We start from the raw sequence: 27087 nt of genomic DNA, 5'->3' as shown, positions 1-27087 counted from the left end.
TTTCTTGTTTTATTCAATCAATACCATGAAGAATTTATCTCGTACCGTATTTGAAATGTACTGTCCCAAAAATTTAAACTTTAGGCGTTCATATCTCAAAAAGTAATGATTGGAAGAAAATGTTTTCCTAAGAAAACTTTTTCATTTTGATATATACCGGTACAAATAGAAAAACTTTGAAAAATATCACCAGTACAAGAAAGTTTATTTTTAGCCTTTGCACAGCCTTAAGACGTAGACTGCAACATAGTATTAGGCCTACTCAACTTGCTAAGTAATTAGAACTACAATTTCTACAAGTTTGTTTAACACACCTGTTTAATTAAGTAGAACTCGTCTGACCTTTGCATGGGGAAATTCCTTCACCAATTCTTCAAGATCTGGGGACTGAACTATTTTATGTTCGTTAGACCACTCAGACGTTCCTGGGACATTGTTGATCTTAGAGAAGTCTTCATTAGCTCGAGGTTGAAAAGCTTCTTATATGATTTTACCATTCATATTTGATTTTATGAATTTATTATTTATTTGTATTTTAAAAATTTCCATTCCTTTAAATTTGCCGCCCCCAAAACCTGCCGCCCTGAGCGGCCGCCCGGTCCGCCCACCCCTAGGGCCGGGCCTGATCATACGTAATATTAGTCATCCACAATTGAAAAGAAAACAATTTCATCTCAACAGTCACCTGTATAACTGAACTGTAGAATCCTGTCTCAAACCTTCACCATATGAGGAACTTGAAGAATCCATATAAATCTTGCCATTGAATTGTTGTCGAGAGAGACAGGTCTGCTACATAAATCGCATGATAGACAATAGACGTGAATCGTTCAATCGAGGCAGACATTCAAGAATTTGTGAGTGGTACTTAATCTACATCGCCTTGAATCTGGTCCAAAGCCCGCTGCCGCTGTAACTGCCTGAATACTGCTGAGTGCATCTGATCTCGACAGTAGCTATAAATATAGTCTACGACCATATACTGTATAGTATTGCTTTCGTTTAGACATTTCATCGCAGACATCGTTAAAACTGCATTTAGAACTGACATCAAGCTCATCACTTCATAAGACAACAATGAACTCATCTACTTATTCCATCAACTTTCATACAACAACTGTTTCCTTTTCATTAAAATTATAAGAGTTTACAAAATACTACTAAACTAACATGAAAGTAGAGAGAGAATAGATGATTCAGTATGATATCTTTTATTGATGATATCAATAAAAGCTTAAAGCAAGTTAACTTAAAGCTAACTTAAAGCAAGTTAGCAGCAATTCAGAAACAAAGAGTAATAAATTAACTGAAATTAATTAAATGAGAAGATCGCGAGGCGCATCTATATAATAAGAGAGAGTAGGGTTGTGTTTGTTCGCATCAAAACATGTCAACTTGTGGTTTGCATACCGGAAAAACGAGAATGATTTAGATCTTCAGATTTTGCACATATATTCTAAACATATCAATCTCGTGCACCTCGAAGCCCGAATTTCAATTTTCCTTCTAGATTTTTTAGAATTAATGTTGAAATTTGATTCATGGGACATGAATACATACCATATGTTAATATAGAATTATAATCTAGAGAGACTACCTCTTCGAAACGGATTGTTAAAATTGGTAACTAAATTAATAGAAGTCCAATTTTGTCAGGTTGGCATGAAGTTGAGGAAGGTTGCTGAACAAGATTTGAGTTATGTCACTTAATTATGTTAGTACCAAGTTGAAGAACATATTATCTATACTATAATGAAGGAAAGAACTGGCTTATACACGTACGGGATAGGAAAATTATGTTTGACACATCATCACGTCTGAACTGCTCAACTGATTTGCAGATAGATTCTTAATCAACCGAGGATGGTTCTAAGCCTATTTCAAACTCTTCAAAATTCCACTCAGTCAGGTTATCACTATGTCAAGTTTGAAAATGGACCCTTGCGGAGCACGGGTTACCTGCTAGTTCGAAATAAAAGAGCTGAAAATCTATGTTTGTAGAGGGGTAGAATTCATCTCATAAGAACTACGTGACAATGATTTGCTGAATAAAATTTATGAATCAATGATTTCTAACAATCGTTTAATAACTATCAGTTCAATGTAATAATGGAGTGAACTGACTGTAAGACAGTGAATCAAACTATAATGGATATTTGTACTTGTTAGAAGTGAAGGTAAGCAGCATCTCACACTAAACAACAACATATTCAAAGTAAGAAACTCAATCAAATAAAAGTGAACTGATTTGAATCCATTTTACGGTGTTTTTGAAGCGATAGAAAAGTATAAACAATTGAAATTTAATTATACGATCGCTATAGAACATTCTAAAAGTAGATGTAAGATCAAATTCCGCCATATCTTCAACCCGCTTCTACTGTTCTTGTATTCATTGATGTTGAATAGCCAATGCAATCATGCATCAGCTCAATCCACACAATAACAGCTTATTCCCAGTTCGGTATAAGGGGCGATATGCACCACCCACATCTAGGCTAATTGGTCATTGGAGGACAATGAATCATCTGCTACATGGGTCATGAGGCCGATTCTATCTGGACCATAAATCACGTGGAAAATTCAGTCGCACTGCAGTCGCGGGCGGAAAACTACAAGTATCAAGTTCAAGTGGGCCCCAAGAACAAGCTAACTAAGTAGGCCTCGACAAAGCACAAATCCGTTTCCCCGCCCACCAACTTCAACTTCCCGGCTGCGGCCCACCTTGAAACCTACCTACATCCACTCAATGAAAACACTGAAAAAGAAAAATTCTTCCAAGCATTAGCAAGGTTAATTAAAGCATTTTCCACATTACGTGCTTGACACATCTCATTCTTCAAAGCACCTAGTATAAATAGAGGGCCATTGTTCGCCTCAAACGATCGTTTTCAAGATAATTCTCCCACAGCATTTCAAACCTGTTCTTACAACGAATATTATTCTCATGTGAAGTTGTTATTTTCAGATTCTATTGAAAGCGAACTCATTAGCTAATTATTGGTTGGTTTGTCGGTCACTGCGTTTTAGACTACTATTTATCTTCGTTAGTTGATAATATCAAGAAGTTGATAACCTATTACAATACATTTTATGAAATTCAAAGACTGATGTTCCTTCGAATTATTTGTACACTTCTGTATGTTATGAGACGGGTAAAAAATAAATCAACTATTATTTTCAACAATAAAAATGAAAAGGGCGATTTCAGGGTAACAAATGACATTTTTTGGGAAATGGGTGTTCCATTTAACATGAATCACGAAAAAATTTTATTCTTTACCAAACTAAGAAAAACTATTATCATAATAAACAATAGGATTTGTAGCTTTGATGTTGAATGAAAATATAGAACCTATGGACCAAGACAAGAGAAGAATCTTTTATGATGATACTCAAAAGACATTTCGAGTCAGACGTAGCCGAAATACAAACTGAATGAGGCTCTTTTCACAAAAATCAGCTCTGCTTAACCAGTCTAGAAACACCAAGTTCTGTGTAGGCTACATGGCAGATAAAATGTAAGCGATCAAAGTGTGTGATACGGATGACCGTTGCTGAGAATTGAAAGTGAAGTTGCCGGTTGCGTCGCGGCGAGGGCGAGGGCGAGGGAAAGGTCACGGACGCAACAGGAAACGGCTGACGAGGTCAAACACAACACAAAGCTTACGCAACAAGAGCCAGAGGACTGCATCCAACAGCCATGAGCCATGGTCACTGATACATTGCTAAAGTGACTCATCATCAACACCGCTACTATCAACAGGTCATTATGGAACTGACATTCATGAATTATTTACTCATTTATAATAGTCGGTTTAGTGCAAACTATTGCACTCAAACAGCCGGTTGCCGGATCAGTGAAGATCCTCGATCAACTCGGTTTCCTCTTACAACTGTTGCAAGAATAAAATCTCGATCGGAATTGAAACTCTCGTCTTTCATCTTTGAATCATCAATAATCAATCACAGTTGATTAATAATAAAAACAATTATTGATTCATCAATAATCAATCACAGTTCATCGGAATTTAATTCCACTCATTTATGATTTGTAATAATTTTACATTAATGCAGTATTTTTTGGATATAAGGAAACATAATACAGGTATCGATTTAAAGAGCTCTTTTAGTACAAATTGAATGAAATGATTCTGGTTCAAGAGAAGCTCTCAAATGAACTATAGTAGGTCTATAATATTATTCACTCAACAATAGATTACAGAACATTCCAAGATATCTACTAGATTTGTACAATGAGAAGGAAATATATTTTTTAATCAGAGTGCATTATTTGATGCAATTACACTCATTTCAGCTTCCGGCTCTGAAAAACGAGCAATATAATTTGTTGCTGCGCAGAGCTAGAGCTGGGAGTTCACGTTCACTTTCACGTACATCAGACTCCGAGACTACAAGGCTGCTGTACCAATATTTATAGAACAGTTGTTTTTTATTACCCGGTAATAACCGAGTGCGACCTTGCAGTAATGACTCTCCATTGAGTCGACTCTTCCTAAATATGTTCCTGAACTTGTGTCAGCGCACTTGCATCAGCATCTAAGGTCAACAATTATTTCTCAGTTAGTGATCGTTTTCAGAGGTTTCTTGATCTCTAAGATAAAACTGATTACAATTCTGTCTAAAGTAATGAACTATTACTTACAGATAATTCAATATCCATTATTAAGGATATAAAGTTACTTTTATAATACGTTACTTTGCATGTACAATAAAAAATAATTTACGTACAGTGGAAAGTACATAAATGTACTTGGAGTTGAGTTTTAAATCTATTTGAAAATAAAAGAAATGTTAGAAATATTGAATGCAAATTATTTTTCAAAATAGCGTAAACCGTGCATTTCCATTCCATTAATATACATTGGCAAAAATTCTCTCAGTAAGTTGATAGTGAAGAAACCTGCAGAAACAAAATAATTATAACAAAAACATAATATATTATTGCCGTTTTTATCCAAATTATTCTAATAATTGTTGATTTTTAATTAATAATTATTCTAAATAAATTTTCTTGTTATGAAACTGTCATGCAAGTGACGTCGGCATTTTCACAAGCAATAATTTTACAATCGTACAGGTATGTGGTGAGTTATCATTTATTTCCCTCACTATGTCGTTCTGAATCTACTTCATTCAAAATTACTGGTTTTCGATGTTAAGAGAAAAATAAAAATGTTGCGGAATATACTAAGTGAGTATTATAGAATGTAATTACTGAATATACTCAGATTTCAAATTTCAACGACACATGCCGCAAAATCTAACATAAGAAACAAGATGCGAAAGAATTTAGAAACATGCGTGCGAGATGGGGTTCGTCACATTAGCCTTCAATACTACTTCAATTTGACTCAATGAATTATTATAACTTTTTATTGAGTTATGACAAAATAACTTGAGAAGTTCAGTAAGTTTAATGAGAATGGCAGGGAAAACTGTCAATAACATATTCTTCGTTTGTTGAAATTATTTTTGAGCCATCTAGATGGAGCCATGAGCCTTGTGTAAGACCATGGATCAATGTATGTTTCAACACCAATCATGTAATCTTCAGTGAGACTATTGATGTTGGAACAAGTACGTAATTTTGCAATAGATTCGTGATATTTCTTTCTAGACAACATCCCAGTGTTTCATTACGGATAAATATCACTACACAGCATCTGACCAACAACAGTATCAGAAGTCAAACATGTAGCTGTTATGAACTGGTGGCTTTATTATATTGAAGAAGTGATCTAAACTGTTTGAATTTGAAGAACTAAACTTGAATATATTGCAGTATTTTGAAATTGACTTTATGTGAGACATGTCTTTATGTCTTTAATCCACCATCTTGTAGAAGGGATGAAAGAACAAAACCATATGACAAAACAAACCTACAATAATGAATAGCTTAATCCTTTCAAGTTTTCAACGACTCTATTAAAAGCTCATAATAATGTTCTATAACAGACTTCACTGTCCAACTATCAACAAGAAAAGTCCGCGTTCAGTCGTAACGAGAGCTTTTCATCATAACAACCTTCAATGCATTCTACACAAGTTTTAATTGATCGTAAATATGTAGAGGGAAAGAAATAAAAAGATATGGATTTTACGAGTTTCTAGCAAATTTATAATTATTGAACAATAATTTACAGCTCTCTTTCAAAGTGCATGCGTCTAATGGGTTTAGGGTTGGAGAACGCTTTCAGGGCCACAGTCATTTGACTTGAATGTTGGATCAGACAGTTTCTCCAGTGAGAAATAAGAGTTTTTCAAAAAGTGCACGCAATCATTTATTACGCACTTGTATTGTACTTTTGGCTATGGATGGATTTCTACAATAGCGTTCATACAAAAAATATGGAAGGAAAGAAATTATGCCTTGAGGCGTGTTGAGGATTCGAGAATTCAGAGAGAAAAATAAAATTGAATATTCTCATACATTACGGAAGGAAGGCGAATATTAACATTAATATAAATAGAGTAAGTTGCTGGGATAGTAAACATGATTTTCAAAATCCTTCTTACCGATCGCACAGTGCCAAGAAAGAATTAAAATTACTATTTCCGTCCATATAAAAGATGTACTAGCCGTATTTGAATATTAAATATTCATTCTTAAATCTCTCTCAAAAATTACAATCTCTCTCAAATTATACTACTTTCCTCTCTGTACTTCCGACCTGGACTTCAGATTTTATGAATTCTCTGAAACAATGTCGAGCTATTTGTCAATCAATTCAACAGGGGCAACCACCTAAAACCGTGAAACCAATTTTCTTCCCAATTTCAATTAATACTGCCCAAATTAGTTAACTATTTTCACTTCTTCAATGCTGTTGAATGTTTGCAAAATAATGTTAACTCATGTTGTGGTGAATGTTCAGAAGTATCTATTAGTTAAAGTATCAGTTTTGAAACTAACAAGAGACAGCAGTAAGTTTGTCGATGATTAAAACCATAGAATAGAAAAAAAGTACCTAATATTTTTTCTCTATAGTTAAACGGATTTCAAAAGTACTCACTTAATGGAACACTTGCAAAAGTCGATCAACTTTTAACCGTGATTAAATGAAGGTAGAATGCAACGAGAGAAGCAGATCTTCAGCATTTAATCACGGTTAAAGTTAATAAATATTTGTGTAACCGGGCCATTAACCTGTAAATGGAGAAACGTCCTCTCGAACGATACGTACCTGAAAAAAAGATAAATTAATGTGTAAGTAAAATTTATGATTGAGAATAATACCAAATACTACCAAATTTTTTAGAATTAATTCGGAATAATAAAGAGAAAGAATGATGTAGAGAGTATTATAATGTAAATTCAATTCATATTACATGCTATACTCTTTGGGTGTACAGTAATAGGATGAGTTTAACATTCAAATCAGCAGAAACTTTATTTCACATAATTATTTTTGAAGCCTAATATCTCAATGATATGTCATATTATACAGAGTATTTATTCTAAATTGGCAATAAATGAAATTGAAATTGAAATAATTGTTTGATTATATATATTTGGGTGACTTTTGTCTCCATTTATAAGTGAATAAATATTTATTTATCCATCTTAATTCAATAAAATAATACAGCATGGAGAATAAGTCAATAAAAGTCAAATAAAAAATCTCAAAACAACAAGTTTACATGTATTTCAATGAATGAATTGAATTTACTTTCATGAGTTTTAGAGTTTCATGAGTTTTTTTGTAACTTAATCTATCTATATATATAAAAGCAAAATGGCACTCACTCACTGACTCACTCACTCACTCGCAGAACTAAAAATCTACCGGACCAAAAACGTTCAAATTTGGTAGGTATGTTCAGTTGGCCCTTTAGAGGCACACTAAGAACGGATTTGGAAAAATTTCCAAAGATACGCCCAAAATCTGCATTTTCCAGAGTTTTTTTAGCGTTTTCTCAGCTTTATCGAGAACAAATGAATAGAAAATGTTCAAATTAAGTACAGAAGCTCAGCTAGGGTGTAATAATGTTGTGTTAGAAGGAATTTGCAATAACGTCAAAGATACGCCCAGAATTAGCGTTTTCTTTTTGATTTTTCTCAGATTTATCGAGAACAAATGAACAGAAATTGTTCAAATTTAGTACAGAAGCTCAGCTAGGGTGTAATAATATTGTGTTAGAAGGAATTTGCAATAACGTCAAAGATACGACCAAAATTAGCGTTTTTCCAAGCGTTTTTTTGCGCTTTCTCATCTTTATCGAGAACAAATGAATAGAAATTGTTCAAATTTAGTAAAGAAGCTAAGCTAGGGTGTAATAATGTTGTGTTAGAAGGAATTTGAAATAACGCCAAAGATATGCCCAAAATCGGCGTTTTTCCAGCGTTTTTTGCGCTTTCTCAGCTTTATCGAGAACATAACAAAGCTGATATACTACTCATATGCACAATCGGTATTACAATACGGTATTCGGGCTTGGGGAGGTGCTTTGAATGCTCATTTTAACAAACTTTTTATTATTCAAAAGCACCTAATTAAAACCATCCTAGGTAAACCTCTTCTGTATCCAACTAAATATTTGTTCAATGAGTTTAAGGTATTAACAGTCCGTCAACTTTATATCAAAGACCTAATAATTTTCATTAAAAATAATAGACATATTTTTCTTTTCCGTGATACAAATCTCAATTTGCGTCCTTCCAGAAAGAGATTTGAAAACATAAGAATGGATCTCAATGTTTGCAGAAGACAATACTTTTACATAGCAAATAAATTGATTAACAACATTCAAGATTACCTCATTGAACATATCAATGGTAGATCCGATAAATTGTTCAAAAGAAGATCTATTGAATGGATAATAACCACTAGAATAGAGGATAAAATTTTTGATTAAATCATATTATCTTTCTCTATCAAGGTATGTTTTGCTGGCACTCTTACATCTCTTTCTTTTTCTTTCTCTTTCCCTTCCTCCTTCTTCTCACTTCTTCATCTCTTTCATTTAATATTATGATATTGAATTTCTTATTATTTTTTCTTATTATTTTCCTTCTTCTCACTTCTTCATCTCTTTCATTTAATATTATGATATTGAATTTCTTATTATTTTTTGTTAATGTAATGTTGGCAACTCTCACCTGCGCACAGGATTTTCCTTGCAGGTGATCGGATTCTTGTATTTTTTGCTGTTCAAGTGAAATTTTTGAATGTATTGGTTTTGGAAGAAACAATAAAGTTTTTGAATTTTTGAATTTGAAATTTGAAATGAACAGAAAATGTTCAAATTCACTACAGAAGCTCAGCTGGGATGTAATAATGTTGTGTTAGAAGGACTTTGAAATAACGCCAAAGATCGCCCAAAATTAGCGGTCTTTTTGTGTTTTCTCAGTTCTTTCATCAAGTAATAGACAGAAAATATTCAAATTTGGTACAGAGGTTTAGTTAGGGTCTAAAAATTTTGTGATGATGTGACTTTATTTCATCAAAGATACGCCCAAAATCAGCGATTTTCCTCAGCTTTTCTGTGTTTTCTCAGTACTTTGACTTTCTGATGGAATGAAGCATGCTCAAATGAAAAATGCAGGCGAGCGAAGCGAGCCCGCTGATCTCATGTTTGGACGATCCAGTCGGGGGTCCAGGGGGCGGAGCCCCCTGGCTAGACGGATATGGAGAGCGAAGCGAGCCTGACGGCTAGTAATATTATCAAGTGTACACACTACACAATAACAGGGTGCTTAAAAGCTGAAAACCGAATCTATAGAGAAGGTCCAAGTTATAATGGCAGTGTTTGATTAGCAAAGCTATTGCTATTATTGTCTATCATTCAACAAAGCGGATAGCGCTATCTCTTTCTCGCTTGCCAAATGTAAACAATGTAGAATTAATAATAAATTAACAAAATATTTCTTCCTTATTATGTAAATTCATTATGAGATTGTTTAAAAATTATAAGTTCTTGCTTAATAAAATATAAATAATTATTTTAAACGAGAAAGAACAGTTAATATTACATCAATAAACCTGTATCAGCTACCGTCTACAGAAGGCATTGACAAGACAGAGGATCGCAACGTTGTTCTCCTATTTCTCCACTGCCATTATAACGTGGACCTCACTGTAGTAATTGAATTCTTATTTTTCGACCAGATTGAACGAATTAATAGTCATTTACATGATTGGAAATGATGCTCCCTTTCAAGTTAAATGCATAATGATAAATTACTGGCTCTGTCAGTGATAAATTATGTAGAGTGATGTAAACAGCTACTCATCAGTATCAACTCCGAAAGTTAGAAAATAGCAATCTGGCTCAAATCTTAAAATACAGAGAAATTACAAGTAATGAATTTGATTAATCATTCGACTGCCATAAATGTTGACAGATCGTAAACAATGGTTATTTACGGTGCTCGGCGTTTATGAAGAATGCAGCGGTGGCCAAATTTAGTTCGCTAAGAATGTGTTTTTCGCAAGTTGACCGACTTGTTTACTTTCTCTGAAATCTACTAGGATTATAGGTCGGCTATTGACTTGAATTAGCCATTCACCTCAAACTTTGTACGAAATATCATATTCATTCTAAAATAATAGTAATTCTGATCAAACAAGATACAACGGTGATTTGTATAAATCTGTAGCCTAGTAATAACAACACAATGATTTGATAAACAAAATGACGACCAATGAACCCTGTTTGTTCCACCCAGTGAGTATAGGAGTATAGGATGTAATGAATATATTCTATACTCACTGGTTCTACCGCGCTAGGTTACAGCTAAACCAAAGGAAAGTGGCGTCTCCATGACAGAATAGCGAATTACTTGAAAGTATATTAATATACGATTTTTTCAACACAAGAACTGAATAAAGTGGATACGCCTAATGGATATTTAACACTGTTCTGATGGAGATTAATGCTTTTGGGTTGAATGGTTAGGAGATATTGTAGAAATTAAAAAGTGCAATATCTCCTCTTCGATGCATGTCGTAGCATTTTTCATCACTAAAACTGAATAAAATGGATAATGGATAATGGATAATGCTTTTGGGTTGTATGGTTAGTAGGTATTGGGGAGATTGAATACTAATACAATATTTCCTCTTTCATGTCGGAGCATTGCCTGATACTCAGTAATTGTTATGTAACAAATAAATTTATTATTTTTCGAGTAGCAGCAGAGGCCAACGGAAACATTCCTCCGCGGAAAAGAGCCAATGTCTATGTCAAGTAAGATTGTTGGTCTAGCACCGGCAGCTCGCTTACTCGTGGAGCCGGAGACAAATAAATAGAATAAAACGTGACCGACTCGGCCATTAGGAGAGTCGTCAAGGCCTACCGCTCTTATTCCGCTGGCAATAGAATAACGAGGAAAACGAAGAGGAGGCTTTTCAATCCGCTAAAGGTAGCTGTAGCGACAGAGCCGTTTTAAAATTCATCTTTAGCAAAAAACTGGCTGCCCGACGCACCGATAATAGAAGAACGTAGTTCAGGTTAGGCCAGTTTCGAAAAGCAACAGAAACAAACAAGAATATTGATGAGCAGAGCCAGTTATGGTAAGTGGTGCCATATAAATAAATAGTCACTGCGAATATTTTCCAAAAAATCACACGAGTAGTCTCGTAAATAAAGGCTCCTTGATAGCCGAGTAGATGACGAATTAATCAGTAACTACCTCATAAAAATGTTTTTTGTTAAAAAAAATGATCGGGAATGATTAATTCCTTAAAATATAATAAAACCAAAGAGAAAACATAGGTAGTACTTGCTCTATTCTTACTCTATGATAAATCCTAAAATGTGAAGTGAAAATTGTAGATAAAAGATCCATAAAGGTAACTGCGAATCACAGCATGAATGTCCTTATAGCCAATCACTGATTTATTTGGTAAATTTACATGAAAACGATTTGAATTTGATGCTCTACCTAACATCTCATTGCTACATCAAGCTGTAGGATATGAGTAAATTGTATACCGTAAATGATAGATACCGAGATACTATACAGTGTACACTAAATGAGCTTCAGAACTTGAACAGAATCTGTAATATCGAAATAGCTAGAGCTCTGGAAGAGCATCCAACACAAATAGTTAATTTATCAATCTACCAACATTGGTAATGACTTATAGACATCATTTCATGTCGCTGTTACATACTACTGTAACATGGATACTGTAAAATGTACATAGTACACAGTATATTATATAGGATTGCCTAGTATACAGTCGCACATAGGATCAACTTTCCACATACAATACATTTATCAGGAGTGTCCAACCCTCTCCCCAAATTCATGAAAAATTCAGCTCCTACCCCCTTGAATTGAGAACCCCCCAAAAATGTCGTTAGTTTTCATTCTAAACACTGCTGACCTTTTTTGGGACCCCCAAGAATTCAAGGACGCAGTCTGAGCCCAAACCCCCGGGTGGGCACGCATGCATTAATGTTATCAACTAGCAGGTAACCCGTGCTCCGCAAGGAAAACTTGACCCACTGAGAACTTAACATAGAATAATTAAAAATAGGCCTATAACCATACTCGGTAAATTTGAAATATATATGCAAAATTTCAAGTTAATCAGTCCAATATTTCCGACGTGATTATGCGTCATTCGTGAATTTTCTATCCCGTACGTGTCTAAGTCAATTCTTTCCTTTATTATATTATAGATTAACGCAAATCATCAATTATTAAAAAAAAAACTATAATCTTGATAGATTAAGATGACTCATTTGGGAAAAAACTTAGACTGATCAAACTAATTAATGTTAATAATTTTCAAAAATTATAACTTGGAGGCGTAAAAAAGTTTACACCTCTGTCACAGGCTACTTGGGAACAAATTTATTCCGCTCAGCTATTTCAACGAGAGCGATTGTACACCCTGACCAAAATTAAAAAACTGAATCTTGAAACATAAATCTGAAATCAAAGAATATTTATGGGCTATTTACAAGTGGATGACAGAGAAATGAATAACGGTCTGATTTTGTCACCACCTTCAGAAGAATTTCACGTTTCATTTTTTGGCTTTGTAGCGTAGACAAATTTAACAAATTGGGAACAAGGTACCACATGTATTTGTGCAAGGTTCGTCGTCCAACTCTTCTATTTGTTGCCAAGTCGCTCTCCCTTACTACTGTACTAAATGACACTATTGCTTTCAAATTGTTATCTTATAATAGGCAGTAGACGTTCCACATGAAATTTCTGCCATACAGATACAACAGCTTCAGTTCCTTTAATATTGACGTTTTGCAGCATTTCCATATTACTATTATTCGTTCTTTTGTTTCTCAAAGTGTAACAATCTAATCTAGAGAATTCCCCCTGAAAATGACAATGACTCACTTTCATATCAAATTCATATTTTCAACCACAACAATTTCAAATTCTTGTACAGCAAGAACTACAGATGGCGAAGGATTATATACATTATATAAAACATCTGAAAATTATCCTCTGCAGTAGGCGTTAGATTCTCGTTGGAGGAAATTACTTCTATTTCCTTTAATACAGGAACGATATTATATAAAGCCTAAGAACATTTTCAATTTGGATAGAAATACTGCTTGCTGCCGTATTCTGGATAAACGTAGTCAGTTCCAAACACAACAGGAAGAAGTGCAGCTTAATCTCATGTTTTCACATTTTTTAAAGAAAATATTAATTGCTCAAAAAAGTTCAAAGTGCATAGATTTACACGAATTAGCTGAGAAGCTGTTTTCCAGTACATTTTTATACTTCACATTACGATCTAGATTAATTAGAATAAGATGTCACAGGATAAGACTTTTCAGAGGATAAGGATAATTTTTGAATCAGAGGATAAGACTTTTCAGATAGATTTGAGTTCATAATCCATTAGTTAAAAATAAGTTGGTTAAAAAATAATCCATTAGTTAAAAAATTAGTTATTACACTAGTTAAAAATAATGATTTCTGTAAATGATAAGCTGTATGTCTGTGGGAAGTTATAATATTTGAATGATGTTATTCCAGATATGATACGGTTCAACGAGGACTTCTTCAGACTATAGGCTTTTCTTTTAATATATTACATTTTATAGGGGAAAACAATATTACAGTATTACCAATATATTTCGGCAACTGTTTCAATAATTGAATGAATGAAAAAGAAAAAGGTAATGTGATTCCGAACAAGATTTTACTTTTTTTGTCGTGTGTAAAATGATATATTACTATTAAAATTCACGACAAAACTAATCAAATATCTTTCGGATGAATTGTAGAGAGTTATAAAACATCACTGATATAAAATCGTTTTCAGTTTATTACTTTGGTCATAACAAGAATGGAAAAGGTAATTTTATTCGACACACTATATTTATCTACATCTTACATATCACATTTATGAGTATAAGGAGAACAACTAGATGACTATTTTCTATTAAACTTTTAAACAGACTTCACAATAAAGTTTATGGAAAACCAATAAAATTTCAGAGAGGAAAATGTTTGCATGGGCCGTCATGAAAATGCGGTTCAAGCGATAATAAAAATAATTACAGTACATTCTTAACTATCCGACTCGTCTGATGTAGATGCAGATTTCCACTTTCAGAGGATCACAATTCCACATACATCATCACTTTAGTGTATTATGTATCTTTCGTGTAAAATATATATTCGATCACTTTGCCAACATCTATTCAGTTACAAAGGTATTTTGGAATATTTTAAAGTGAAATTAATTTTTACTCTCATCGTTGTTTAGTTCGGATAATAAACTTCCTACTGTAATATTGTTTCCCTCAGGATTGATATTTAATCCTTGGGTTGCACGGCTTGGGTTTCATTAATTTCATTTATACTATAAATTCAATTACCTAGACCTATACAATATCAGAAACGCATCTTCAATGAGTTGAATCAGTTCTTAAAAATTTTGGCAGAAAATTCACAATTGAATAAGGTATAGCAATATTACAGGGAATACTTTTCGAGATGATAATAAAGTTGAATAATAAGCTGTACGCTTTTATGGAATCAAATATAAAAATATAACTATGAAAACTTTGAAGTTACATAAAGCATTGATGAAAATCTATATATATATATATTCTTATTTTAGAGAGGAGATCTGTGTATAGACTACGCAAATCAATTATGATTTTCAATCATTAAAAAGATTGTTTGAAATGACAGTTTTCACTTGCTTAAAAAAAAAGAATGCACATTTTAATTAGAGTAGAGCGAACATTTTTATGGCTCACAAAGGCCTTGAACTAATTTCGGCTGCGCTTAGCGGAACAAAACTTGTCATACAGATAAATAATTAGATGATTGGTGTAAAATACCTCGTCCCCATGAGTGATGAGCAGCAGCACTCTGAATAATGGCTGTCACAGACATCATCGGTTTCTCTTTTTTTAGCATGATGGCGGGATCCTCTTATGTAATATAACAACACCAAAAGAGCACCACCGACACGCGGAAGAAAAGAGAAAAGGAGAGAGTGAGAAGAACTAGAGATAAGAAGAAATCGCACAGATCACATGTCGCAAGTGACCCACTGATAAGAGAGGCCGCGAGCCCACTGACAGACTGACACACTTTTCGGCGCGACACTGCACGGCGAGCCGGCCGAGCAGAGCCGAGTCGAGCCGGAAACAGCCGAACCGACGCGAACACCATGACCTTCGCCATTGTACTTGACTGGCCGCACCACCAAGGCCACCCCCTCCACACCCCTTCCAATCCGCCGAGTTTCCTTAGGCCATTATACACTCGCGCACTTAACTATTCTGCAATTCTCCGTCCCCCATCACTCCAACAATAACTTCAAATAGTCTACTGTAACCCCCCCCCCCACACCCAGCCATCAACTATAGTGCAGCCGCATTTTAAGCAGTTTGCAGACCACATCTTCAGCTTCTTAGTTCCCTCTTCACTTGCAATTTACATTCAACTCGGGTTTGCTTCACACAATGGAAAAAACTTTCAAAGCAACACTACAAAAAAGTACTACCAACGATTAAAAAATTCATGAAAAGATGGTGTCTCCGGTTAATGAGAGAGGAAAATAAAAATTTCTAATTTCAGATTTCCCTGAATTTACAGAAGTTTATTAAATGTTATTGAGAACGATTTGAATCACCAAAGCAGACAGAAAAAGAGTAAATTAAAACATAAAACAGACAAAATGTTATACATTATTTAGGTGAACGTAGAACATTTTGCACTTCTATCTCTACTAACCTTCCCAAAAGACTGGTGATTGAAACATGTTGCACTTATACTTCTACTAACTTTTCCAAAAGGCGACTGGTGATTGAAACATGTGAAAGGGTGTAAGAAGATAAAGTAGGCTAATACAGATCAGAAAATGGTAACATTCACTGATGTGGCTGTCAATTCTAGCACAATATTGAATGAGTTTAATGAGGTTCAATTTTTATTTTTTTAATTAACATCAAAATTTCATAATTTTTTTTCTTTCATATAGGGATAATTAAGATTGCAGAGTGTGCCTACTGATATTATTACATAAGAGAAAATGAAAATCAGAATCTCGCTTGCGAAGATTGATTTAAAAAATGATCAACAAAGACTAGTGACTAGAGTAAGCGAGGAGTTGATAGTTTCATACTACAGATGCTATTCCGTGATAGGTGAGAATAGAAAATGATGTGCATTGTCAAGATAACCGGCATGGAAAATCGCCGTATTGAAAAACACAGATTGGAAATGAATCCATCTGATGAGTTTTCTTCGGTTGCAGAGGAGTCGGGTGAAAGAAAACGATGGACGCGTTTTCCATCATACCTGCATTTCCCAAGGCCTCACGTGCTCTCTCACAGCATCCGAAGGCTCTCTCCCCTCCTCCAGATACATCTTCAAGGTGATCTCTGCGCGACGGAAAGCGGAGACCGAAATAAATTGGAAGGCGACGCAGATCAGACGAGATAAACCTTTGTCGACAACAAAGTGTCTTGTCTTCGCTTGACAGACATCAAACTGCCCCATCAAATAAATGACTCCAGTCCATTCCTTTCAGACGACATGCATATCACAGAAATAAATAATTTATAAACTTCATAAACGTACTCGATCAGGCGCGGCGAATAATAAAAACAAGGACACGTCACATAACGAACTGGTAATCCCAGAAATAAAATATTGGAGATCAAAGTCTAGGCTCCGATAATGCAATTTTTCATTCACAGCATAACATTTATGCAGGAATATCAGTGTGAGCAAGTACCTATGACTGTTAAGAATGTAACCGAAATGAGCTTGTTTTGTTTCGTGGAACCTTGTTTGTCTCCCCTCTATAATGTGCAATGTCTATTTTTCAAATACGCAACATATATTGTAAATTATTGCATGATATTCTTCGCCTCTTGTACCCGAAATTGAAAGTTTCCAGCCACTAAAAATTCAACATCTCTATGGCATTTTCAAAGCACAAAATTTACACTCAACGAAAAAGTCATCAATAGTATTTTGATTAACGTTTGGATATAACCTATTGGATAATTATTGTTGTGAAGAAATGTATCCATTCATTTACTCAACAGTAAGTTATAATGTCAAAGTGGCATTTCTTATCTTCATACAAGACTGAAATAACTCATTGAGCTCGGAAGCTTCCGGGGTTTGGCAAAGACGGAAAGATGAAAAATTTTAATTTTTCACAAAAAAAAAAACAATTATGAATACTCACTTATCTACCCACTTTCTATATAAGTTGAACACGGAATAATTATAATAGAAATAATTTATGAAGCAGCCAAATACGCTCAATAGCAGGAAGACATCCAGCAAATGACTGATCAGTTTTATATAAGTTGATGTTAGAATAAGATTTTGTTGGTGTGTTGAGCAGGTTGCTATCACCTGTTGTGCATACCCACTGCCCACAACCCGATGCTTCGGAACAGGTGAAGACTACCAGTCAAGAGCATCAGGGTCCAGGTGTGCTATGCTATGCAATCACTTGTCTACACAAATCGTTCACGAGAAGTTAATTTACAGCAATGAATTTAGGTGAATTAAAATTCAACTAAAAACAGCTCATTCCAGAAATAAGAATTATTTTCATATCAATGTTGATATCACGTTATTACGATTCTATATGAGAATACCAATTCGAGCTGCCCTCCTGTGATTTTTGGACAGGAAGATGACTTGGTGAACACCAATCAACAAAATCTATATTACTGCACTTTACCTTGAAAAATAATTGCTATTATTCCCAACATCAGTATGATACAATAATCAATTTATAACATTGCAGATAACATTTATTGGGGTATTTTACTAATAGATTATCATTGATTTATTTGGATGTACAGTATCAACTTCAAGATAAACCTGGGTTTGGACTAAGCGGCTTATTCGTTGTACAAGAATGTTTAAAAATAAAGATTCATCCAATAAACAGTAAACAGTTGTAATAAAGAGATAAATTTTCTACAAAATAATAAATTTCAACTTCACTTGTATGAGAATTCAGTTATTTGAGCATGAAACATTTTGTTCTTTGGAACTTATAATGATAATATCGCATAAAAACAATTGAGGTTGTGGGCAATCAAGGTGATTTAAATGGATAAATTGAATAGAATAAAGAAATACTGAGAAAGACATCGCCTTTTGCATCTGCAAAGATCATATCATACGTTTTTGAATTAATTGAAATCAGAAAATGAAGTTTGAAAGATTGTACAGTAGTTTGTATTGAACACCCACTGTTACCTTTGAAACGATGTTGGGAGGTGGGAGAGACACATTAATTGTCGACAAAGAATGCTGTCGTACAACCAGCATGCTTCACTGCTTCGCTCCAAAGCCGGCAGTAATTTGAAAGCATTTCAAAAGAAGGGGAAAGCCATTCTTATAACGGATCAATCACCTTTATGACGCCACTGAAAAATTACAATACTCAACGATAGCGTCAATGACTTTATAACTTTACCTTCGACTGGGTCAAAATATCGAGCGACGTGGGCCACCAAAATCTCTAGCCAACGTGTCCTTGCTTTTCTACAGTCAAGGAGAACTTAACAATTCATAAAGCAATATTGCAAACAAAGACAACCAAGCACCTATTCAAGTACAATGTACCTCTAAATTTGGTAATTCTGGCTATAGTAATTTGTGCACTATCGAGAAGTTGGCTAAGCTTCAAAGGTAGAGTATAAGGCATTTCCATTGAAAATTCAAACATGAAGAGTATAGTTCATATTTCATCTAGATCTTGGTGTATAGTCCAGACATTGAATCCTCAAAAAAGGGTATAGAGGAAAATGTTTGGAAGACAATTTTTGACCCCGCAGTTCTGTTGAGGGCAGTAAGGAGGTAAACATATCAAGAGTCCCCACCACTACCCCCTGTGGTAAGGGGGTGGGGGTGGTTTAAAGGTACCATTTTTTGGTTCCTCGCATGAAACTCAAAAACTATGTATCCTAAGGACTTGACTGTCATATAACAAATTAAAGCTTACATAATTCCCTACAATATTCATTCCAAAACTTTTTTTATATTTCTTCTTGTTTTCGAGATACTCGGTCTTGAAGGTGTGACTTTAAAAAAAACACGTTTGCCACCAATTATTTTCTATTTTTGCTCTTATAACTTTTTAAAAATCGATGGGGAAAATCCATGTTGATTAGGAGCTCATAGAGCATCAAATTCTCTTCAATTTGATGTATAATTTTACACTTTTACAAATTTCTCTACACCTTTTGCAGCAGCTTTAGTGTTGAGTGTGAAATCTCCATTTTTGCAACAATAGACCAATTGACGAAGGAATTTGGAGGGAATGTTTTAAACAAAATTTTTGACTTTGCAGCTTTGTTGTGACTAGTTAGGAGGAGAACATATCAAAAGTCCCCATTCCTAACTCATGTGCTAAGGGGATGAGGGTGGTTTAAAAGTTGCATTTTACAGCGTTTTACTTCCACGCTCATATCTTGAGAACAATGCGTTCAACCAACATAACTAACTGTTCAAAAATGAAGCTTGTTAAATTCTCTACACTTTTTGTCGAGTAGAATTTTGTGATATTGCCAACAGAAGATTCAGAGGAATCAGACAGATTGAAGATTTTTATGATTGAGTCTGATAATGTATAAATCATTAGGTCCAAGCCACATGAAGTGTTTTTCAGACGTTTTTGCACTGGAGGCGGACAATCGGCAGGGCAGGAAGTTCTCTGATTGGCTGATTATCAGCTGATTCCCGAACGCCTACCCGATCAACCCTTAGTCTTTTCCTTTCACTGCAAATAGCTGAGAGAGATGAAAGAGAAACGCCATCAAACTTGAAGCTAACCCGTAGGCGATTAAAACTTAAACTTATGTTCACAAAACAAAGTTTGAACAAAACAAGATTGATGAAGATTCATTGATTCCTTCAACTTCGATGCACGCCTGGAATTGAAATTTTCATCCGATTAGCAGCAACACACTTTCGCTAGAGTTCCAACTTCAAGATAGAAGTTTAAGAGGTAATTTCGATAACATAACACTTTCAATACTTTGGTATTAATTACCTGTCATAATCAGATGAATGGGCACAGCATGCGCGAAATGTTTAATTCAAGACCCTAGGCAAACTTTCACTGGATGGCAAATATTTGGAGGTTACTTTCAAGTGATTTCAACGAAAATGAACCATATTGACAATAGTGTTGGAGTAGATTTAGTACTACGAGTACATTGCAGGTTTGCCAAAAAAATCATCTCCAACTTTTACTATAAACCTGAAGAGATAATGTACTATCAAAATATTGAACTGAAATTTAGCATTTAGCATCACCAATTTGTTTTATAAACCTGAAGAGATAATGTACTACTGTATCAAAAAATTGAACCGAAATTTAGCACGCAGGTCTTGTCTATCACTTTAAAAATTTACTAATTATACTTTGAAAATTTGATTACATCATTGATGATTGATTACATATTTTGCAAGATTGTCACAGGCCTACCACTAGTCTTGAAACCAACTATCCAGATTAAATGAATGGGTAATATACATGCAGTACACTACTAAAGACTAGGAAATTCCAATCTGAAAAGTAGTATCTCATTTCATATAGATTTTTCCAAAAATGTTCATCTGTTGGAAGATAAGTATGCATAACTCTTTTTTATATTCACAATGGATTTGAATCATGTAGGTTAATATGTAATCGTAGTATCGTAGTAATAATTACAAGAACAACTCTTCAAGTTGATGCTACCGCGAAATATTTGAGATACTTCAGGTAACAGTACTCCATCTAGTTTTTCTACAGACAGTAAAAGTTCACGAGTTAGTTTTGAATTCGCTCACGTGAGTGCGCCACATACTGACAGCTTCCTATACTTTTAGTAAGTTCCACGTTATAGTGGCAGTGGAGAAAGATAGGAGAACATTTTGCCGAATATCTGCCTTATTTACAATATACATATATATCTGCCTTATCTATCCTTTGCCTACAAAGGATAACTGATACTGGTAGATCTGATGTAATATTAAATGTTCATTCTTGTTTAAAGTTATCAATTATATTTTATTTGTCAAGAGAATTAATTGTTCAATGATTAAATATAAATGTTCATAATTAAGATGGAATATTGTTAATTGATCATATTTCTACATTGTTAAAAAACGTACTAACAAGTTGAAGATTTATTTATTTATCATTTACAATCAACATAAGGACAAAAAAACAGACTATAGTCCAAAACATCTTTTCATCCCAATTTCATAAGATAAATTGTCCAAATAAAGGTTATGTGCGACTTTCCAATTCTTCACTAATTTTCACATTGAAACAAAACACAAACACAAACGTTGCGGAGCTAGAAAATGATAGCACTATCGTTTATGTCGGATGATAGACAAGGATAGCAACACCAATTTTGCCATTCGTGATGCACTATAATATAGCGCACCACGAGTAAGTTGCTATTTGAAAACAATGAAAACCAGGGTCCTTCTCGTGATGCGCCAAGTATTAATGCATTTTAAAGATTTAATAAAGAATGGATATCATTTGATTGATCAGAACAGCCTGCAAACTGTGAAAATACGGACCTGAACCAGCCAGACGTATGTGAACAGACGTATCTGAGCCAGACGTATGTGAACAGTAGACCCAAGCCACTCGATACGTATCTATTTATCCATCACTATGGAACAGGGAAGAGCAGAGTCTACCACTCATTTAAGAAGCAAATGGATAAACGCATTTTCTAGAGGGAAGCCACTTTATTCTATTCAGAAATAATTTTTGGGCGATTAGGTAGAACCCTTGCTCTGCCATCTTGATGGTTGTAATGTGCAAATGAATTATTAACTCTTGACGCAACTCATCCGGCCTTGTTAGTATTGGTGAAGAGGAAGGTTATTCAAGGGAATTAAAGTTCAATAAGGATAAAACAAACATCCTTGTTTGCTCCTTGGAGAGGCTAACAGCAACAACAGCACTATACACAGTGTTCAGAAAATCACTGTGCACTTGAATTAAGGAAATGTAATAAATTAATGAAAATTTTAAATAGAAAATGGATTTAAAAAGTTTCTAAACTTACATAGTTATAATTATATGTGTTATAAAATATTTATATGTTGGAAATGACCTGCGCTCACATTGATACAGCTTTAGATAACAGACCACACACAATTGACAAACTTACCGCGATAACGGCATACATTAGAGGAATCACTGTTTTTGAGTTGCCCAAGGTGTTTGAAAACAAAAAGAAACGAATGCAATGCTGCATTGATGTGAACAGAGGCCATTTTCAACATATTTTATATAACCTATACATAATTTACAACCATAAATTGGTTTTCCATTTAATTGTTTTATTAATTCATTAAACTTCCATGATTCAGATACACAGTGACTTTACAAACATTTTATAGTTACGCTGCCGAGTTTTTGGCTGAATGAGAGGATGAGGTGGTGCCACTGCCACCATGTGCACAAAAAGTCCTGATGTTGGAGCAACTATTTGACCAGAGTAAGAAAAAAAGCCCTGGTAGAACATAACTGTCTTATTATTATGGCTTACCAATTGCATTTCCAGAGCCAAATAATTTTCATACTTTCCTAGTATGGGGTCATGAGCTTTCCAAACGACTTTTTTCAGGAGAATTGAGAATTGGGATACCCACAGTATACAGTCTACTAGGCTCGATAATGTATAACGAAAATCAGCTACAAAGAAGGGATAAACAAGTGGATGGGTATGCAAAGATTTACAATAACTTTCCAGGACAGCCTATTGAAGTTTTCAACAGCCAAGAAAGAAAAAGCAAACCTTTTGTAAGTTTTTACACAACTGAAAGAAACTAAATGCTGGAAAAGCCACTTCACTCACTTGGTGAGTTGGATAATGATCCTGAATGCAAATCTGGAGAGATTTGAATTGAAATGAAGTGTCAGTGTGGAACATGAATAGCCATAGTTTAATTTTATTTGGAACTTATTACTACTACCTAAATTAATTAACAAAAAATGTAATCTTAATTATGAAAATTCATTGAAAAATATAATTTCTTGCTTAGTAAGATGTAATGGATTATTTTAAATGAGAATGGACAGATAATATTACATCAATAAACCTGTATAAGCTATCGTCTATGAAGGCATTGACAAGACAGAGGATCGGGAACCCAGTCATTATAACGTGGATCTCACTATAGTAGTCTATTGTCCAAGTATCAAAATTCCACAAGAATATATATCAATTGACGACATAGGTATTTTTTTACTCAATATCTGCCAGATCCTTTTTTCCTTATGTAAAAGTGTCTTCTCAAATTATTGAAGAAATTTACGTCTTCTGGAGATTTTTGAAAAGACATTCAAAAGGGCCAGTTGGTCTATTATAGATCAAGGAAATTAGATACAATATTATAGGATACTATAAAAGGCTACTTGAGAAAATTGGAAGGAATTTCAATCCTGTTTGTTGAACTATAGATCAAGGTATGAAACAAAATATTTAACATAATTTGAAATGTGTCACAATAAATACATTAATTAGTGAGAGAACTTATAAGTGGTTTTAAATTGGCAGGCCGGTAAAGACGAATGACCCCGGCTTAGCTCCACTTGGTCACAGGTTTGTCCACGCCCGGGAGCATGGATAGCCTATATTGATGGCATTATCCCATCCCATTACCCATCACAAACAAAAGCTCATGAGTACATGGTTGAAAGTGGTTTAGTGGGAAACAGATTCAAGTCATGTTTTAAAACACAGGAAGTAAGGCTACATACTGGACAAATTTCTGAACACCACATAACAAAGCAATTACAGTTTGAATCAAGATTTCCAATGCTGAATGTAGCCTGATGCTTATGCAAGTCTTGTTCCATGCGTTAAGGAAGAAATTGCTGTATAATAGAACAATTATTTAGGCTTTACAGTAGTCAAGCCACTAAGAAATTAAACTCATTGCTTTTCTTGGTGCTACAAATGATCCAGGATCACTAGATAGTATGATTCATATTTAAGATTCTTTCGGCGCATTATAGTTTCATAAACTCTACGACTCTACTACATGGATTAATTTTTAAATATACTTCTATTCCATCTAGTGACTTAGGGGCCGATGACTAATCCACGATCCACTACATTACAATAGGCCTATATGCTTAAAGTGGGATTTTTGTAAATGAAGCTTAAGGACCAAATTTTACATTAGTCTCATATATACAGTAGTATTGGCCCTGAAGATCTTCAATAAGCTTGCAAGACAACTTAAAGCCACCAGTTCTGAGAAATTTAAAATGAATCTGGAGTGTTGAGTACAGATAAATCTGTTTTATGGATTACATACGTTTTTCGAATTGAAAATGGATGAAAATGACATCTGGACCTATCAAGTTTTATTGTTGATAGATACTTTGAAAAACTGCAAGTTATTTTGACGCAACATTCCGGCACAGCTGGTCAAATTTCTTGACTATAGTCTACCTCATAAGAAGCCGTGCGTTTTGTGAAATAAGAAAATTATAGGTTGACATAGTATGGGTAGTTTCAGAATTTACTTGGACAGCTTAGTTATAAATTTAAAGATTAGTTCAAGGGAAAAATAATACAATTTATGTAAAAAAATATTATTGAATTGTAATATGATACTACCGTAACAAAAAACGATTCACATTTTAATAAACTGGTTTCCATATGACTATTCAGTAAGAAGGAACCTGTAGGAGCTTAGAGCATCTTGGGGCAATCGATGACCATCTTTTTAGGTTAGGTTACATAGAGCATATCGCGATAAACTCACTCAAAAACAAAACTTTAAAGTAAAACTATGTCATTTTCAAATAGAATTTCTTATATGACTTATGGTACTTAAGTAATCTATCAGAATATTAAATGAATATAATTTTATCAATGTTTAGCAGGAATTGATCCAGTTTTAAAATTCAATTAGCCTATATAAACACAGTTTACATTATAAACTTAGTCCATAAAATTATTTATCATTTTTTTTAAGAACATTTAATACACTTATGAATGAAAAGATGAAATGATTAGACTGAAGGGTACGGTATCGTGCACTATTATTATTTTAGTTGAACAGGTGAAAATAAGAATCATAACAATGGTGACAGTTGTCAAAAGATAAGTGTGGTTAGATTACAAAAGCAATAATATAAGAAACTTATTGAATTATTACCTCGCTCAGTTCCTTCCATCCTGTTGAAATATTTATGAATAGCGATGATAAGAAGACAAGCACACTACAATAATTTGAGTTTACCCTAATTAAAGTCAACCTGTTTGGCCCACTTTCTTTTCACCAGAAAACATGGCCGGGAACTTCACTCAATTTCAAGGTCGACGAACGAGGACACAAGCAGAAGACACAGTAATTTTTCAAGATTCCTCTTGAATCATTTTATTGATAAATTTAAATTATAAATAGAAAGAAACATCAAGATACTTTTAACTGATGTGCAAATTACAAATTCTTCTAAAATTATTTAGGGCACAACTACGTGGCCTTTACGATATCATTCTCGGTTTTCTCCATTACTGATGAATCAAATAAATAAAATGTTCCAAACAATGTTTGAATTAATTTGAATTTTTATTATGATCTTAATAAACTGGAAACTGATTCTACTTTTCTTTATAATTTGGAATTTATACATTGTTTTGAGTGCAAATTGTCACTTTTTGAAAATTTGAAATTGCTTGAATTAATAGTAGACTTTTATAGACTCAACGAAGAGTACTTTGGAATTTAGTGGTGGTCAAAAGCTGGTTAAATTTTAATCGTGATTAATTCCACGAGCACCAATTAGAAAAGCCTGATTGCGAGGGCATTTTATCACAAAGGCCTGGTTGAACCCAAATTTTAAATAGAACGGATTTAATAGAAATTTCAATTGTACACTTGAAATTTGCATTTTCCAGCATATTTTTCTGCGTTTTCTCAGTTTTTAACAAAATAGATAAACAGCAAATTTTTGAATTTGGTTGAGAAACTCAGCTTAGGTGTAAAAATATTGTATTAGAAGATTTTTGAAGGAACTAATACCAAAGATTCGACTACAAAAAGCAGTTACAAATGAACAGAAACTATTCAAATGAAGTATACAGCAGTTCAGCTGAGATGTAGAAAAAAGTTATTACTACTGTTATTTTTTCTTATTAATGTCTTAGAATTAGTGAATTCAAATAAAGTAATAGTGTAATAAATTAATTTAATTCGTCAGCCAAAGTCCTGGTCGCACAAATAAAGCCAGTTAAATTTTAATCCTGATTCATTTCACGAGAACCAACCAAAGAAGGCTTTTTTGATAAGACGTCTTCTCTGATTGGCTCTCATGAGATTAATCACGATTGAAATTCAAAAGGCTTTTGTGCAGCCAGGACTTATAATTATAGAATAGTGAACTCATAACAACTGCTGTCAGAATTGATGATTTTTTCAAGTGAAGTTTTTCTGAAATTGCTGGCAGATTCACTGTGGAGGAAGAAGTACATTAGGATATTACTCATCAGTTTTTAGACAGATTCAAAGCTTGCATCCTGTGGAGAAAAACTCACAGCGGATTTTCAAGAATTTTTCACTTCAACATGTGAGGATCTCATTGATGAACAAGC

The 27087-nt window shown here is 34.0% G+C and overlaps 1 protein-coding gene across 2 annotated transcripts in view; it reads right to left on the bottom strand.

The window, feature by feature from the left end:
• LOC111044514 (retinoic acid receptor RXR) overlaps positions 1-25977 on the bottom strand; it is a 66090-nt gene extending 40113 nt beyond the window's left edge. The window contains exon 1 of one of the 2 annotated variants that reach the window (XM_022329678.2): positions 25652-25977. In XM_022329678.2, coding sequence (XP_022185370.2) covers positions 25652-25670 — 19 coding nt within the window. In that variant the 5' untranslated portion in view covers positions 25671-25977. Of the gene's footprint in view, positions 1-15309; positions 15604-25651 lie in introns of those variants that run through there. The other variant, XM_022329677.2, reaches the window with a different exon arrangement.
• Between the last annotated feature and the right edge of the window lie 1110 nt (positions 25978-27087).

This window comes from Nilaparvata lugens, chromosome 3 (genome assembly GCF_014356525.2).
Source record: "Nilaparvata lugens isolate BPH chromosome 3, ASM1435652v1, whole genome shotgun sequence".
In the NCBI taxonomy this organism is placed as follows: domain Eukaryota; kingdom Metazoa; phylum Arthropoda; class Insecta; order Hemiptera; family Delphacidae; genus Nilaparvata; species Nilaparvata lugens.
The sequence above is the reverse complement of the archived record's forward strand: the minus strand, read 5'-3'. Positions and strand labels throughout refer to the sequence as shown.